Source organism: Theobroma cacao, chromosome 8 (assembly GCF_000208745.1).
Source record: "Theobroma cacao cultivar B97-61/B2 chromosome 8, Criollo_cocoa_genome_V2, whole genome shotgun sequence".
Taxonomy (NCBI): domain Eukaryota; kingdom Viridiplantae; phylum Streptophyta; class Magnoliopsida; order Malvales; family Malvaceae; genus Theobroma; species Theobroma cacao.
This window is the reverse complement of record NC_030857.1, coordinates 5,993,412-6,012,268: the sequence shown is the minus strand read 5'-3', so window position 1 is coordinate 6,012,268 and position 18,857 is coordinate 5,993,412. Positions and strand designations below refer to the sequence as shown.

Sequence of the window (18,857 nt, the reverse complement as noted above, 5' to 3'; positions counted from 1 at the left end):
CATTCTCTCCGTTTCCCGTTTCCCGTTTCCGTTAAAAAGTTGATAAACCTTGGTGACGACATATTATAAGAGCAGCACCTGACGTGGAGCGCCGTGAAGTCATTGCAATCAAAGAGGACACAGCCACGCGTTACTCCGCCTCGCGTTTATTTTGACTCTCTTTTTTTTTGGTGTGTTCTTTTGAGTATGACAATTCGAATTCCATTTTCTACTGCGAACTGTTATGTAATTTATCCTCCCCGAAAGTTCCGCTCTTTTGCCTTATTCTACACTGCCACGTAAGCAGCTCAACATGGTGGGCCAAACTTTTGGCCTTTTTTGTTTTTTAATAATTTTTTTTAAAAAAGAGAAATTTCCCTTGGATATCAAGCATGTCTAGTGGGTCCTAATCCCTGTTTTGCTTAACTTGCAAAGTAGACAATGCAATTCCAAAAAGTGGAGCCCAATGAGATTCTTTTGTAGCAATTTCATTTTTAATTTTTGTGGGTTTTTGTGAATTAAGTTAAATCTTAATGCATTGTTAAATGGCACTCTTGAAAAATTGAAATGAATCAACGAAGCAAATAAGGGGAGCTGCGGATAAAGAATAAGTTTACTATTAATAGTTCCTCTTCCAAATCTAAAATGGGCACACATGACCAACAATGTATTACATCATGGCCTCGAGCTCACATGCACATCTGTACTCAAGCATCCGATATATGAGATTTAGCCTCATTGATAGTTGGTGAGCTTAGCCTTACAAGATTGGTATGCTTACTGTCATCCCTTGGTACGATTATAAGGTTTGTTTGACTTTGAATACCATGCTGATGGCAATTTTTTAATTTGGACACCTTGTAAATTGATTCAAGGCATAATGTCTCTATCCTTTTTCCTCAAAAACATTAAACCTTTCATTAATGCAAGACTTAGAGATCGAATAAAGACTACGTAAATAAGTAAATTTCTTATGAATTTCAATTTACTTTTTATAATTTAAAGATTTATCATATTTTTTAAAAGCAGTTTAAATTATTTGAGAATTTCACATTTTGTTTATATCCTTATTTCCAATATTGAATCGAGTAAGGAATTTAAAGCATCCTTGTCTTTTTAACTCATTGATGAATCAAAAGTAACCTCGACATGTACATATGCGAGGTCTCAGTCCTTAGGTTGAAGTACACTTCCCTATGAAATGACCTTAACTATGCATTGATGTGAAATTGCTAATGACATAACATTGCCCTTTAGAAGATACTAGGTTTCTAAAGAGAGATATATGCTCTAAACTTTATTGTCATACCCTTATTGCGTTTTTAAAATACTGATTATGTTTTTAATTAAAATTTGTAGGAATGGACTAGCTATACAAAAAATTGAAAATTAATATTAAATATTTGAGGAACAAATATATATATTCAAAAAGAAAAAGAAAAGATTGGACAGAAATGGGTGGTGGTTTTGTGCCTATTTGAGTGGGTCAAGCAGAAGCAGTCTCATGTTCAGCCAAAGCTGCCCTCCACAAATGAGAGGCCGTATTCATTTGCAGTCCAGCCAAGATATTGACACAGATGAGAAAAAACACCAATCATGTAGTTTTTAAACTACTGTAATCCACCTGTTATTGGACGTGCTCAATTTGAAATTCAAACCCCACAGTTTCTATGCAACCTTGATGAGATTTCAAAAGAATTGGTGCTTTGCTTTTGTTTCAACATCCTTTGAATTTATTTGGGTTAAATTCTAATGCCCTTGGAAAATCAAACTTCTTTTTTTTTTGTTTCTTTTTATAATAAAATTACAATGCCAGCGATGGGTGGACAAGGAAAGTATGAACATGATGGCTACTAAAATTGCAATTATTATTTGGAAATTATGACTACTAATTAAACAATATGGTAGTTGGCAAGAATGACCAAAGTTATGATCTTTAAATTAACGTCTGGCTTGAAATAGTCTCTTATTGTCAAGCCCAACAAATTGTAATTAACTTGACATCGAGTTGTAGTTAATTAAAGATTTGACTTTGGGGAGGTTTACCTCACAAAATGAGAAGAAAAGGAGGAAGTACCCAAGAATATATACATATATATTGTGAAAAGGATCGTGTACTACTGCAGGAAGCATAAAGTCAGGACCACTCAGCGTAGTCATGCAGCAGCAATCAGCGTCCTTGATCGACGTATCAAATTCATTATTAGCCGGAACCGAACCTTCATCTATTTAAGCCAGACCATCTTTTTTCCCTTCTTAGTACCCTCAAAAGCCTACTTTCAGCTCAGTTCCCGTCAATATTCCCCCACCAGTCATCTCTCGCCACGTGTACGTCATCTCTTCCCTCCACTTGTCTTGCTCTCAATGCGCCGCCGGCTCCCCCTTCCCCTACTTGTTCCCACATTCGATCAAACCCCTCCTTCTAGTAGCCCTTTTATTTGATTTTTAAATTTTAAATGAAAATGTAAAATCTTCCGCACTTATATTTCCCCAACGACCGCTTCATATTTAAACTACTTATCGAGTTTTTATTTTTCTCTGGTTTTCAGCTTAAAAATCAATGAATTTGTTGCGTCTTGGTTGAGCGAGTCTTCACCCAACCTAACCAGTAATCACGCTCACCGGATTCTCTGTCGGGTTACTCCGCCGAGCTTCTCGGCAACGGCCATTCCTTTCCACAAACGCTGTCGTTTTCAGTATCATTTTGTAACCGTCTTCCGCAAATTGTTCTCACGCAAAAAAAAAAAAAAAAAAAAAGGGGAAGTCTCCGCTCTCTCTTTCTCAAAACGCCAATCCAAAAACTCAAAAGAGGAAAAGATAGAAGCATGAAAAGTTTCACTTCATCCGCCGTGCTCCGTCGCCACGGCAGCTTTTCTCAATCCCGGAATCTTCCCATTCTTTCACGTTATTAAAAAAAAAAACCAATTCCCTCTATGCATCCTTTTTGCTGTGTTTCCACCGTATCAGATCATTCCCCGGTCAAACCATTACCCGACCACGTCATCACCATGCCTCCTCCTCCTGTAACAACCATAACGACCACTTCTTCTTCCGCTCCCGCCACCAGATCCAACTCGGCCCGATCGACGGCCCAAATCCAGTGCCACTCCAATCAAAACCATGATCCGCACCATCATCGTAGTAATAGCATGGATTTGAATCGGCTGAGCCTGAGAAACGGGATGTTGTTGGGAAGAGACGCTACGCCGGCTACGGCTCCGGCTCCTCCGCCGCAAGTAGATGTGAAGATAAACGACATCGTAGGGAACGGGATATCGGGAGTGCTTTACAAATGGGTGAATTACGGGAAAGGTTGGAGACCCAGATGGTTCGTTTTGCAAGACGGAGTTTTATCTTATTACAAAATCCACGGACCTGATAAAATCGTTGTTAGCCAAGAAACGGAAAAAGGATCCAAAGTTATCGGCGAAGAGTCTCTCCGTATTATCTCCCGCCATCGCAATTCCATTTCTCATCATCCCCTCACCCGTCGCAAACCCTTCGGTGAAGTCCACCTCAAGGTCCAAATAAGACAAATGATTAACCAAAAATAAATAAATAGATAAAGGGTAAAGGAAAAACAATTTTGATTTGATTTTTGAAATTTTCTCAGGTTTCCTCTATCAGGGAAAGTAGATCAGATGATAAGAGATTCTCGATCTTCACTGGAACGAAGAGGCTTCATTTACGAGCCGAGACGCGGGAAGATCGGGTGGCGTGGATGGAGGCGCTTCAGGCGGTTAAGGATATGTTCCCTAGGATGTCCAATAGCGAGCTCATGGCTCCGGTGGACAATGTGGCGGTTTCGACGGAGAAGTTGAGGCAACGGCTGATGATGGAAGGGGTAAGCGAATCGGCTATCCAAGATAGCGAACAGATCATGAGGAGCGAATTCGCGGCGTTGCAGAGCCAGCTGCTGTTGCTTAAACAGAAACAGTGGCTTCTCATCGATACCTTGCGTCAGTTAGAGGTACATGCTAGCAAAATTTGAAAACAATATGCTGCTGCCAATCATCATTCAATTCAAAAAAAAAAAAAAGATTGAATTGAAATGGATTGATTGTTTCGAAACAATTATATTGATTCGTTATTCTTTTATTTAATGCTTTTGTATAGAAATTATGAAGGAGTGTGGTTTTTAGGATATAGTAATTGTATATTTTCGTGATTGGCATTTGTTGAATTTTAACCGGAGAAGGGTTAGTTGATGTAGGATTTGTATGTTAGGTCAATAAATCAGAGGTCACATTTAATAATATTTCAAATAAAATTTCAGAAGTATTTGTAATTTTGAAGGATTATGTCATCTACCATTTAATTTTCTTTTCTTTTATTTATTTGATAGATATAGGAAGCACTTGGTGTTGATTCTGGTTGACTGTTGAAATCCATCTATGGGCAGATTGGATATTGTTGAGACCAGGACCGGTAGTTTTTCTTTATAGGTACCTAGAAAGAGTGTGTATATCCATGAAGGGTTGCCATTCATTTTCATCTTTTGATGTTTATAGAAGAATTTTGGTAAACGAACTATCTGTTCACAATTTTTAAATGCATTTCTAATGTTGCAGTTGCAGAAATATATGATATGTAGAGATGACTGAGGGTTATGTGTTTGTCTAACCATAAATGTCTTTTGAATGCTAGTTTGAATTATTAGATGAGGGAATATTATAATGAAATTTTGATTTTAATGGAAAGAAAAATTTAGTTTCCTGACTTATCTCCCACTGAAGGCAATATGTAATTTTGAAGCTCTCTGTTAATATGCCTTTTTATTTTTTGTTGTTGCCAGTATTGCCTCTTGCTTATACTCTATGTCATAGAAGTTGAGAGCTGTTTAATCTAATATGTCTCTGTCTTTTGAGGTAGTTACTTAAACATCAGTGGTATTGTGGTTAATTCAAGATAAATATATATCAATAATTGTGAGACATTTGTTTGGGGCTTGTAGCAATTTTGATGATGACATTGATTGTGGTGACAGTAGCAGTTGTGCTGGTGGTGGTTGGATCAGTGATATTTGGGGCAGGTTACTGGGAGAAGAGGACATAAGCTGTGTACTAGCCATTAAGTACTCTAAAGTTTTTGCTTCACAATGGAAGAATTTTTAAGTTCCTTGAGAAGCAGTTCATATGCTTAATCACAACTGAGTATTCTTCTGACCAAGTAGCATTAAGTACACAGCAAATGTCCAATGCTTGAATATCTTGCTGGCTTTTTGTTTTTGGTGAGTTGGTGGGGGGATTAAGGATAGAGTTTCTCTCTTTTATGGAGTGCCCTTTCATGTTGTTTTACTTTGAAATGCCAGCATGTTCAAATATCTAGTCACCAGGGTCAGCTTTAAGTACTTCCATTTTCTTGCATGTATACTTGTCTTGTAGGTTTGCCCTTCCTTTTAGAAGAAAAGAATCTCCTTTTGCTCTCTCTCCCTGAACTTGGTGGTACATTTGGGGTAAAATGGAGCTGAATAAGTAAACCTTTGTACCATCTTGTTCAGTAACAGTGCATTGCAGCCCTTGTTGAAGAGTAGAAACGTGTACCTTAAATCTATGTTTCGATTGAGGGGCGGGGACGGAAAGTAGGAACCCCTCTCCTTGTTTGGGTTACTTTAAAAAACAAGGATGGAAAAGAAGAGATTGTCAAAAACCCCCTTTTCCCTTAAAAGGAGTAGATATTATTCCCAAATCTGTGAGAAAGGAGGGGATAGGAAAATTTTTTATAAAGAAAAGTCTGTATACCCTCATTACTTACATTTAATGCCAAGGAATCGACCTTTAAAAGCTTCCTAACACCTTAGCTAGTCATTGCTATCCTTTTTTTCTCCCTTGATCTCATCCCCTGCAACTTTTTAATTTTATATTGGTAAACTTGTAATTTTTCATTGCCTCTCTCTGCTTTTACCTTCTTTTTTTTCTTACCTCTGCTTTATACATGTATACTTTCTTTGAGTGGATTTTTCTTTTTGTTTCTTGACATGAAAAAAATTGAATTTTTTTCTTTACTAAATAATTGGTAATGCTCACAAATTGCAAAGGAAAACAATTTAAAAAAGAAAAGATAAATTTCTTAACATAATTGAATTGATGTTATTTTATATAGAAGGATATAATTGCAAAATACATTATGGTGTACTATTTCCTTCCCTTTCCACTCATTAATCAAACAAGGGATTTTAATAATTCCTTCTCTTCCTTTCCCTTACTCATTTTTATCAATTCAAACAAGGGAAACATATATCCTTTCATTTCCTTTAAAAACCTCTCCGTTCCCTCCTTTTCCTTTCTTTTATCAACTTCTATCCAAACATAGTGTTAGTTAATTGGAAGCTTACTAACTTCAGCTTTGGCCTTTGAGTTAATGCTTAACAAAAGGTTAACTCTTGATAGTTTGTTATGAGCTAGGCATTGCAAGCAGGCCTTAAATGTACCCTTTTGCTATTTCTACAATTCTGTTGTTGTATGGCCTATAGTTGGGGCATCTGGTATTATGCAATGGATGAAGCATCAATTGCCTGTCAAGAGGGTGACAACACTACAAGTTGATGGTCATAAGCATGTTGAGGGGTATATTTAGATTTTGTCTTGGGTTTTGAAGCTATATCATTATTCATTAGAATCTAAGAGTCCTGCTAGTTGTGAGGCTTATGTTACACCAGGTCGAGTTTCATTTTACTATTTGCTATAGTGAAAATCGTTGTCTTTTGTTGCTACAGCAACATGCATGCACAAAAAGCACTGGGCTTTATCTGTGATTCAGATTTTTTTTTTTTACTTCTTTAAAGTGAACTATAGCTACTTACTGCAGTCATTAATTGCTCTTATCCCTACAGATGAATTTCTGAAACAAAGTTTACTTCTTTTTGCAATGTTCTGCTAAGAAACTGCTATTTTTATTTTTTTGTAGACAGAAAAAGTTGATTTGGAGAATACAGTGGTTGACGAGAGCCAAAACAAATTGACTGATCAAGGGGCTTCATCCATAATAAGGCAAGACAAGTCTAGTGGTAAGATATTATGCAGTAAAACTATTTATTATCTCTGTTGGTTCCATAGGCTAATTTATGCTGGACTGTTTGTTATATGCTGAGATATGTGGCTGATGTTTATGATCAGTGTTCACAGTTTTCTATTAGTTCAGGAAGTTATTTTTTTTGTTCTATCAGAAATGTTCCCAGGCATTACCTATAGTTTTATGTAGACAACTTATAATACTTGCTAAGGGGAGGTTCATATATTATCTTGATGTGGTTTTTATTTATAGCTCACATTTTTTGATTGTTGCTTGGCAAACTGCACTTGCCAACCTAAATTCGAATGAAGGACATCATTTTATGTTATTAAAATATTAGTTGGTTCATGTTTGTGCCTTTTCTTTGTTATTACTTGGATATATATATATTGCTTATGCTGACTTCTTTGGTTTCATTTGCATTCAAGTCTGTTATTGTTTTATTGTTTTCTATAGAGTCACTATCTTTCATTGATTTTTTTTTTTCTTTTTGCTTGCTTTAAATTCATGCTCAGAAGGAAGTGTAACCGACTCAGATGATGATAATGAAAGAGTTGATGCTGCTGAAGAAGAAACTGATGAAGATGACCACACTTTCTTTGATACTCGTGACTTTTTATCATCAAGTTCTTTCAAAAGCAACGGATCTGATTTCCGGACATCATCTTTCTCTTCAGATGATGATGGTCTTAATGCTTTTGATTCTGAAGATGACATCGATCCTTCCATCAAATCAGTTGGAAGTAACTTTCCTTACATTAAACGTCGGAAAAAGTTGCCTGACCCAGTTGAAAAGGAGAAGGGTGTAAGTCTTTGGTCAATGATTAAGGATAATATTGGGAAAGACCTTACAAAAGTTTGTCTTCCTGTTTACTTCAATGAGCCTCTCTCTTCTCTTCAAAAGTGCTTCGAGGATTTGGAATATTCATATCTGCTAGACCGTGCGCATGAATGGGGAATAAGGGTAAGTCTAAGAACTCCATATTATTTTGTTTGAGAAAACAGAGCATTAGTTGCAATATGAAGCTGTTCTATTCTGCAACTTCTGTATCACCATACCACTTCCTTCTTTAATCTAGTTATACATCTTGCCTTTGTCTGGTTTTTTTTTCCTCTTTTCTCTCTTTTACAACTGTTTTGGCTATTTATTTGTTTATTTCATACGCCTGCATACTTGACCTTGCAAAAGACTAGTTGCAATGCTTATAGCAGTTCACTCCTTCTTAAACTTTGACAATCTGAATCTTTCGTCAAGATTCCCCTGAAACTGATGAATTTTCCCTCATAAACTTGCAGGGCAATAGCCTCATGAGAATTCTTAATGTGGCTGCATTTGCTGTGTCTGGATATTCTTCAACAGAAGGAAGAATTTGCAAACCCTTTAATCCATTATTGGGGGAAACATATGAGGCTGAGTTCCCAGATAAAGGCGTACGCTTCTTCTCAGAGAAGGTTTGTTCTATATACTCAGGAGACAGTCTATCCTTTATGTCTACTTTTTGTTTTTTTTTTTCATTTACAACACGTTGTCATTAAATCTTCAAAGCATATCAACATCGCTTCTGTGGTCAATGTTTTGACTGAAGAATGTGCATGGTTCACCTGGTCAACTCAGAATATCGATTTAACATCAAATTCAATATGCGCAAAAGTTAAACCTTTTTCACGTGTAAATCTCAAACATAAGAATGTTGCATTTTATCTTTTACGTTCTATGCAAAATCAGTTCACCTGGTTATTACAATGATGTGAAATTCAACCTACTTTCCAATGCCTGATGTCAAAATTGATGTATCATACTGCAAGATCTTTATAAATTTAGTACATTATTGCTCCTTTGGTGCGTAGAAAAGACAGATAGAGGATTTCCTCTCTTGGCTTACCTTTCTTTGTTTCTTCTTCTCATTCTTTTCCTTTTTATTTTTGTCTTAGATTCTCATAGAAAAACTTGCTGAAACTGAAACAACTGTTCGCTTAGTTGAAAACCTTTTAGAAAATCTTTTTGCTTCAACTTTAGCAGACCAAATAAATAGGGTGGTAAGGAATAAGGTAGCACAGTTGGTAGATCATCAATCAAAATGATATTGTTTGGGTGCCTAAGTATGAATGAAGCTAATGGCTTCCTATCCATTGGAGTCAGCCTCACAATTGTCAAATTACTGAGGGAAGGGAAAGAGGACTGTGTGCTGACGACTCTGAACCTCATAATTTGAAACAAGTATAATTGATAGATGATCTTAAAACATTAACTTATGCATGCAAGTGTTAAGAAGTAGTAAAGCTAGTGGCTCTTTTTATTGGAGAGGCATTGATACCTGTTACAGTGTTTGGGTACTGGGAAAAGAACAGCATACTGCTTACTATTTTTTTTTCCAGAGTTCATCCTATGAAGTTGCCAATAACTATTAGGTTTTTGGTGTCAGGTCAGTCATCATCCTATGATTGTAGCATGTCACTGTCAGGGTACAGGATGGAAATTGTGGGGTGATAGCAATTTAAAGAGCAAATTTTGGGGTCGCTCAATTCAGCTGGATCCTGTTGGTGTTTTGACCTTGGAGTTTGATGATGGAGAAGTGTTCCAGTGGAGTAAGGTATAACTCCTACAGTTAAAGAAGAAATATATATATGTATCTGTAGTATCCAGTTTGGAAATTGACTTTCTTTTGCCAGGTTACAACATCAATATACAATCTCATACTGGGAAAGTTGTACTGTGATCACTATGGTACCATGCGAATAGAGGGGAATCGTGAATATTCATGTAAGCTGAAATTCAAGGAGCAATCTATCATAGACAGAAACCCTCACCAGGTGATCTTTTTTCTTCCTCAAAATAATCTTTTTATTCAATGTTTTATTAACAACTCTTATTTTCATGGAATTATAATACTGTTTGATTATCCTCTTTTCAACCATCATCGACATTAATCAGTTTATAAAACATTTTTGATCTTCAGGTACACGGTGTAGTACAAGATAGGAATGGAAGGACAGTGGCTACCTTATTTGGAAAATGGGATGAGAGCATGCATTATGTGAATGGAGATTGTTCTGCTAAGGGAAAAGGTCAAGAGTCTTTATCAGAATCCCGTTTGCTTTGGAAGCGGAGCAAGCCTCCTAAATATGCCACCAGATATAACTTAACTCGTTTTGCCATCACATTGAATGAGCTCACACCTGGTCTGAAGGTGATTATTATAGTAGTTTTGATTGGATTAAACGCGGTACCCATCTAATGCCTTAAGTTGGTGGTATGAAACTTCCATTCTGATTTATGTCACTTCTTACATAGGCACAGGGAGGCATGCACAGACTTTCATATATATATATATATATCAGTTTGGTTTCCATTGCATTTTTGGGTTATCCCTACAATTCTTGAATTGCCATGTTACAGCTAGTACTGTGAAGCACACCAACCTTCTAAGTTCTAATAATTTAATTTTTGCTAGTGAATTTTTTTGGGTCCAAAAGATGGAATTAAATGTATCCATTTGACTCTATAAGAATGAAATTTAATGAATTGAAATTAATGCACTTCTAAATACCCTAAGAACTACTTTGCAGTAATTGAGACATTCATTTGAATCTCCTTATGTATGCAGGAAAAGTTACCTCCTACAGATTCAAGGCTGAGACCCGATCAAAGGTATCTGGAAAATGGGGAGTATGAAATGGCAAATTCAGAGAAGTTGCGGTTGGAGCAGCGACAACGGCAGGTAAGTTTTATGTTTCATTTCTGCTTTGTGGTCCATTCCATGTGTTGATAGGACAAATTGGCTAAGCATGAGTTTGAGTTTAAAAGAACTACTGACTTATTATGAACATGTGGAGGATGTGTTGGTTGGTGAGGAACACAGATCACAATGAAATGTTTTCTTGGTTTGGTTCTTTTGGGAAAGTATGAAGCAAATACACAAACCAAAGTTGATATTGCTCATTCCAAGTTTTAGACTCCTAGTTGAGAATTAAAGGTTAATGACATGAACATGCCAAAGCTTCTTAAAACTAAGTGGTAAATACTAATAACGTACATTAAAATTATAAACCATGAGTGATGCATGTGAAGGCATAGCAGCAGCAGGAATAATATCACTGTTTGATGATTTAAATTCTCTCAATCTGTTCTGAATATATGAGCTGAGCCAAACATGTAGTGTCCAATAAGTGAAATTTATAATAAGAAATTCTGATAATGTCACAATATTCTGGAACTTAATAGCCTGATACATTAAGAAACCGGTGCGCTACATTATCTTTGGAAACCATCATGGCTTGCAAGACATCTTCTTGAAAGTTGTCTCATAACTAATCTAGCAACTGGCCCAACTGCTAACTAGGATGTCAGTAGGACTGCCAATCAGTGTAAAGTTTCACTAAGCATGGACGGTGTAACCATGTCTTAGGATCACTTTTTATTCCAATCTTAGGTATGCAGGTGCATAAGCAGAGATTTTATCCTAGACTATGCACATGAAAACAATTTAGATAATCATTTGTTGTGGATTACTAAGAAAACCACACTATTGTGATCATATCTGTGCAGCAAGACAGTTAGAAGTCAACCTAAGTGCATTTTGATCAGTAGTTTTCCGCTAAATAATGCAATCTCACACTAAGATCAAATGAAGTACTAGGTTACTTGCTGTAACTTTCCTATTTAGTGTTGGAATTCAGGTAACAGTATCTCGATTTATAAATTAACGAAACAGTGTTCAAAATCTAAAGCACTATTGCTACTGTAATTTGTTTTGAAGCATTACTATGATGCATGTTATCCGTTTAGATATATTGCAGGTAAATTATAGTTAGGCCATTAGGAAAACCCTACTGAGGTGTCTAGCAGAAAGCTGTGCTTGTTTTGTTGATTGCTATAAAGGATTTATCAAATAGTTTTTTATTGTAACATTTTGGATTGGGGTTCAGGCTCGGAAGATGCAAGAGAGAGGTTGGAAGCCAAGGTGGTTTGCAAAGGACAAAGGCAGTGACACATACCGTTATATTGGTGGATATTGGGAGGCTAGAGAGCAGGGAAAGTGGGATTCATGTCCTGATATTTTTGGCCAAATCCCTTCTGATCAGCTCCTTGACTAAGTGCAAGTTGCCTATCTTTTCCTTCTTGATTCTTTTTCAATTTTTTTCACGAGATATGGGGCACACATCCACTGGGCCAACGAGTTTGGGATGACCCATGACAACAATGTAAGTAGTTTAAAAGGGGTTTTAGAAAATAATAGAAGAAGAATGTTTTCCCAATCCTCTTGCTTCTCAATTCATATCTGATGATTTGAGTGTGACCCAAGAATTGGGTTACAATTGCGGAATTTTCATTGTAACCAAAAAAAACAAAAAGAAAAAGAAACAGAGACTTGTATTGATAGAGAATACAAGAAAATTTTCTCTAAAGTAAAGTTTAAATGAGATAACATAATCATTCGTCATGACCCTCAGCATCGAAGTACATTTCGTCGACATTTATTGGTAGAAAAACCAATAGCATATGGTACTCTTGGTTTTTGATTATGATGGTGATTTATTTTTCATTTTTGATACCACTCTTTTCCATTCTTCTGCATTCTTATGTTTTTGGGTTTTTCTATTACATAAATATATAATCCCCCGACTTAATCAATATTTATGGACAAGCCTATTAATAAAATCTGTTTAAACTTGAGATTGCTCAAGTACAGTCGAGTGGAATCAAAATATCCAGCAAAGAAAACTAAACTAGTAGTTGAGACTTGAGTGGGGAGGAATTGAATTGCACAGTGCACAGAGTCCGAGTGCAGGGGTTAATGTCTTGTTTCTTGATTAAAAAAAAAAACAGAAACAACAAATTTTTTAGCAGCAATACAGGTCTGAGACCTGTCCTTTCATGGAATGTCCCGCAGAAACCTGTGGATTAACACAGACAGCCCCAATGTTTATCAACTTAAATCTTTGGTCTAAGTTGTTCACTGTCTTGGAAACTTGAAAGAATTGCCCATCCTCATGATAATGATTTCTGAAAACCCAACAGCTGTTCAGTTTCGAAACATAACTAAGCTGGGCCTAGCTAGCAAATCTTCCACCAAATCATAAATTTATACTGCATTTTCCTCCCTATTCATTTCCTTTTTCCAGAATTTCAGAGTGCAGAACCAATCTCCCTGTTTCTGTTACTACCATATTCTAAAGGGATGGTAATATATGAAAGAGTAGGTCTTTTGACCCCGCTAGTAGAAAATACATGGGCTCAGCTCAAGGCTTTAAAAGTTTTAAAACCCCATCAAATCTTTTTTGACATGCTGACGCAATGGGGATTTGTTTTCTGATTCCTGACAGAGGAAGATCCCCAGCTGTTGTTCTGCTGCCATGTTCTTTGCTCCTTGAAATTTTTTTTTTCTTTCGTTAAAAAAAAAAAAGAAAGAAAAACCAAATGATAGACGATGACAGATGGGTGACCAAACGTATCCAAAAACATGATCTCTAACCGTCCAATCAATCTTGACCGTTCAATCACGTTTCATAAGAAAAAGACAAGGGGACCCCCTTTCTCTCTCTGTTCCCTGAGCCCAAAAATGTGAAGAAAAACGTCTGGAGAATCCGATTTTCGTTTTGGATTTGATTGGTGCTTCTCCCTTATCAGTTGTTTTATCCCTCTAAAACAAACTCCCTCAGCTGCTACTTCAAGGATCCGGCAAACGAGCGAGCCGGTTTTTGTTACGTCATCTCGTCTCAGACTTCATATTGCCCTTTTTCTTTTTTGTGTTCGTATAAATAAAATTTGTCAATTGGGTTTTTTCCTATTTTAAAGACAGAAAAATGAACCCAAAAATAGAATCAGCTTTTGAGTGTTGGGTGCAGGCAGTAAGAATAGATTGTAGGGTGGCTTTTCGACTCAGCATTCGCCATTTGGTGGCTGGGTCGGTCGCTCATGTTGAGCTCTTCACTGACAAGTACTGAGTGACCGTCCAGTGCTGGTATCAACATCTAGCCGAACCCCATTCCTATGAAATACAAAACATACATTTACATGCACTTCTTTGGATTTTCCATCAATCACGTGTAAAGTAACATGATTTGCAGATGGGTTTTGGAATTTTGAATAGCTATGGTATTTTGAGTTGGTCGTGGCTCACTTGGAAGGATATAATAATAATAAGAGATAATTATTTTTATTTTTTATAAATATCATCAATATCTCAAATTTTATTACCTTCACTAAGTTCTATCTTGTGACTTACAAAATAAAAAATAAAAAAACAGCATGTAATCACTCGTAAATCTTTTATCTTTTTTAATATAAATATCCATTAGATTATACTATTTAACTATACAACATAAGAAATAACCATTTTCAAATCCGTTGATCTCATTTTTTTTATCTCGAGATTTAACATTAGAAATCTTTCATTATCTTAAACTCTAAAATATTTTTAAGTTTGGATTAAAATATCGTCTTCTTAACTCAATAATAGTCCAAAAAAGAATATTCTTAACACTTTTTATACAGTAACCTAACTGCCGTTTTAAGATATATATCCAAATAATTGGTGGAATTTTTTTTCTCTAATTTCTTTTACTAAAAATCTTATACAATATGACATGATAACCCCACTACACAAGGCCAGGTATTAATTAGATTTAGATATTCTTTGTTTTTTCCTGGTATAGAAATACTATATTAGATTGCCGAAGAGTTCATCACATACGTAATGTTTATAAGGAGGAAAAAAAGAAAAGGACAACAGCTTCAAAAAGAGAAAAGGACTACTGATACAAACCGCCCTAAGAATTGCTTTCAACCAAAAGGTAATAGCAAATTTAGACACTCAAAGTATATAGAAAAATTATCATATTAAATACGGTAATTAACATATAATTTGATTCCTGTTAGCAGAACCTAAAGAAACAATGGCGGCAGGCAGCTGGGATGGAAGCGTGAAGGAAAGCGGGAAGGAGGAGTACGGTTTGGAGCCACAAAAGACAATGAAACGATTCTATCCAACCAGAGAATATTCACTTTCTCCTCTATTATATATACAGCTATGACTTATGAGAGTGACCTTTGATTAAGCACTGAGCAGGCAGTGAGTCGTCTTTAACTGAGTTTTGTTTTTCTTTTACACGTAAATGGCACACTTGGGCTTGATTACAAGGCGAAGTTACGGGATGCTAAAAAAGGTGGGCAGATGGTTGGGAAGGTTGGTGTTTGATGTGAAAAATGTTTCTTAATTTACCCCTCTCTCTCTCTGACCATAGAAAATGACTCCCTTTCTAAATTTGACATGCCAAATCGATCAGAACTTCCCCTTTGAGGAAGAATCTTCACACTTCCCATGCAAATTGCATTATTCAAAATGCTTAACTGGGACAAATCACTTATTTATTTTTGTTGACATAAAACATATTTGTATTCATCTTTAAATCTGATGTTCGAATATCATTCATCATTAATGTTCTAGATGAGTTTTTATCACGAAATTTTACTGTTAACTTGTCATGCCTAAAGAGAACATTAACTATTTAACTTTACCAACTTTGTCACCTTTTTTTTTATTATTTTGAATCATTTATTAATAAAATAAAAATCCTCTATTTTCATATAATTACGGTTATTTTTATTTCCTCGTTCCTTTTAAAAAGATTTTAATTACAAAAAAGGAAAACATCAATGAAATTCACTATCTACGAACTTTTGAGAATCATTGCAATGAGACAAGCATTATCCGTAACTTAATTACTGTAATTGAAAATTAGCATTGTTATCAATATATATTTACGACTAGTATTGAATTTGTTCCCGACAGTGATGGGATCGCGGTTGCTTGGGCTTTGGCTTTCAACATCTTGTTGAAAGGATTGGTTAAGAGCAGAGATGATCCTCGAATGAGAAGATTTCAAAGTGCCCAACCATTAGGATCGACAAGTCATCCTTTTTATGCATTTTTATCATAGGGTGTCTGACTATTAGCATGTTCAATTTAAAAGCATCCAACAATTTTATTACACGTGTAAATTTGTAATATAATATCAAACCAACAAAAAGAAAAGAAGAAATCCCACATACATGGATTTCAGCTTTTTTTTTTAACACCATTAATTTAATTTAAAAAAAAAATTTAGGCCAGCAAAAATCTTTGATTTTATGGTTCAAATATAGTATTGAATAATATTATTGAGTTTGAATTCTTTTACTTTCATTCAAGGAAAAAAAAATTGCTACTATACTAATATTAGCAACTAAATATAATTTTAGTAATTTTAAACACGACACGTTAACATAATAAGATAAGGCATAGGGTTAAACAGATTTGAATTTAACCTTAATGTGTTTCGTATATAATCATATTTGATATGTTAAGACACATCGTATTATCGTGTTTAAATGTGTATACATAACAAGTTTATCAACTTATTAAAATTTAATAATCAAATACTATTTTAATCTTTTTTAAATAATTTTAATTAATTATTTTAATAAATATTTTTAATTTTATTATATTTAATTTTTTATTATTTTATTTTGTTATAATTGTTTTTATAATGATTAATTTTAAATTAAAATAATAAAATTATATTTAATTATAAATATTTTTATATAATTGTGTTATTAATCGTATCGTGTCGTATATTAACACGTTTAATAAATGTGTTTATCGTATTGTGTTACACGATTATTAAACGTATTCTTATATATGTTTCAGATTTAAAACACGAATATTATTCTTGTAGTGTTTATGTTTCGTATCTAATCATGTCTAACACGTTTAAAATATAAAAACACGAATTGTCAAATCTAATTAAACAAAGCAAATGTTACATCAATTTAGATTTTTTTTTTATCCACAATCAAATGATTTCATTTAATTATATATAAAAAATAAATACAAAATCATATCTATGCCAAAACTAAACAAATCAAAAACAAGTTAACCAACGTTCCAATAAAAAACTATTTGAACGCCTTACCAAAGGAAATAAATAAAAATCATTTAGTACTAGAATCAGACTTAGACCACACCCAAAATATAAAACTGACCGCATCAAAATTAGATTAAAATCACACCCAGAACAAAATATAAAAGTCATCAGCATCAGTCACTGTACCAAATAAATACTAGCAGCATCAGGATAATATCTAAAATATTAGAGCAACAACCAAAGAAAAACAATTGAAAATCAATTGAGGTGCTGTCGCTTCATTTTCATTTTCATATGTAGCTAAGATTATTACTAAAAAAGTGTATTGAACCCATCTCTCCCTAGATATATTTTAAACATAAATTGTTTCAAAATTATATTCTCAGGTCCAGACATAAACAAACTTGCACTGCTCAATCATGTTGGATTGGGAATAGAGATGTACAAATCTTTCTTGAGAATTGAAAGGTTTGATGCATACGTCAAAACTTCATCACTACTACGAAAACATCAATTCATTTGAGAGAAGAAGAAATTATCTTCGGGTCATGATTCAGGGACAACACCCTTGAATTAAAACCTTTTGCATTTAAAGTTTTCTTGTATGTCCAGCAAGACCAGGCAGGGATGAGGGAACACCGCCAGCTGTTTTTGTTCCAAACCCTAAAACGGTCTAATTCTCGCTCTCTCTCACATGAAAACAACTAATTAATTAACCAATCGCCTGACAGGACCCTGAATATATTTTCTTTGCTTTGCCTTGTGACTAATAGTTGGTGACCTCTTGCCTTAACAATAGCAACTCAACGTTACAAGATAAAAGAGTGGGAGAAAAATAAAATTAAGAAGAAAAGATCATCACATGCATGGTGGACCAGTTAGGAGCTTGTCTTCACCACTCGAAAGACGTCAATTAATTTTTTGTGATCTAAAAACCTCTGCCTAATCTATCTGATCGATATCTAGGTGTTGCAATTGTCTAAGTCTAACATCTCAAGGGACCCTTTTGATTCTGTTTTCCGTGTTTTTTTAATGTTAAATTGTTGCGGTTTTTGGTTAGGTCTTCATGTTCCATGCACAGCTGACAGCCAGCTATGGCCGTGCTCCAATTGCTTGTCCTTTTCCTTTCAGTTTCCTCCACATTTTTCTTTCCTCTTTGGCCTTTCTTTTTTGGCCCCTTAAACATGGTCTTAGGTCTTAGAGAGTCGTTGGTTTTATTATTTAAAATACATGCATCTTATACTTTTGCAGTGACGATGAAATCAATGAGTTAAAAAAGATTAACAAACATGTTGAGCCTAGCCCTTCACTTTTCTTATCTTAGGATGAGTATCGAAAGGGAATTTTCAATAAATTCCACGGTATTTATCAACACAATGAAACTCATGAACATCGAGATATGTTAGTTTAATTTTATGAGAATTATTAGGTATGAGTAAAATCAATTCAGACTAATTACCCACTCAAACTAAATGTGATTTGAGTAAAACTGTTTGATCTAATTGGTCTAATTGATTTTTTGATTGGTTCTTGGTTTTAAAATTTTTGGACCAATCCACCCAAAAAATCAAACTAATTTTTTATATATTTATATATACATTAATATATAAAATATTATATATATATATATATATATATATATTAAGAAGAATTGAGAGTAAACTTAATTAATAGCATATGTTAAGGTATTATATGTACATATACAAATTATAATTATAGTAATTTAATATTAGTTTTATTTATTTATTTATTTAGTTATAAATCTATATTTATATGAAATTACAAGTTATATATTTTAAATGATTTAGATTATATGTTAATATTATAATATATGATAGTTTATATCTTACATATTAATATGTTATAATTATTATACCTTAATAATGTCTCGTAATATAAATTGTTATGAATATATATAATTGTATATATATATATATATATATATATATATATATATATAT

The 18,857-nt window shown here is 34.4% G+C and overlaps 1 protein-coding gene across 2 annotated transcripts; it reads left to right on the top strand.

The window, feature by feature from the left end:
• On the top strand, nucleotides 2,482-12,431 carry LOC18592269 (oxysterol-binding protein-related protein 1C). Of its 2 annotated transcripts, none has more exons than XM_007018899.2 (10): nucleotides 2,482-3,500; nucleotides 3,593-3,949; nucleotides 6,886-6,985; nucleotides 7,509-7,954; nucleotides 8,287-8,442; nucleotides 9,414-9,581; nucleotides 9,661-9,801; nucleotides 9,948-10,178; nucleotides 10,596-10,709; nucleotides 11,917-12,431. In XM_007018899.2, exons 1-10 carry the CDS (start codon nucleotides 2,913-2,915, stop codon nucleotides 12,082-12,084), a joined length of 2,469 nt encoding a protein of 822 aa, XP_007018961.2. In that variant the 5' UTR covers nucleotides 2,482-2,912; the 3' UTR covers nucleotides 12,085-12,431. The 2 variants fall into 2 exon arrangements, with proteins under 2 accessions (XP_007018961.2, XP_007018960.2); XM_007018898.2 differs by having other exon boundaries at nucleotides 7,506-7,954.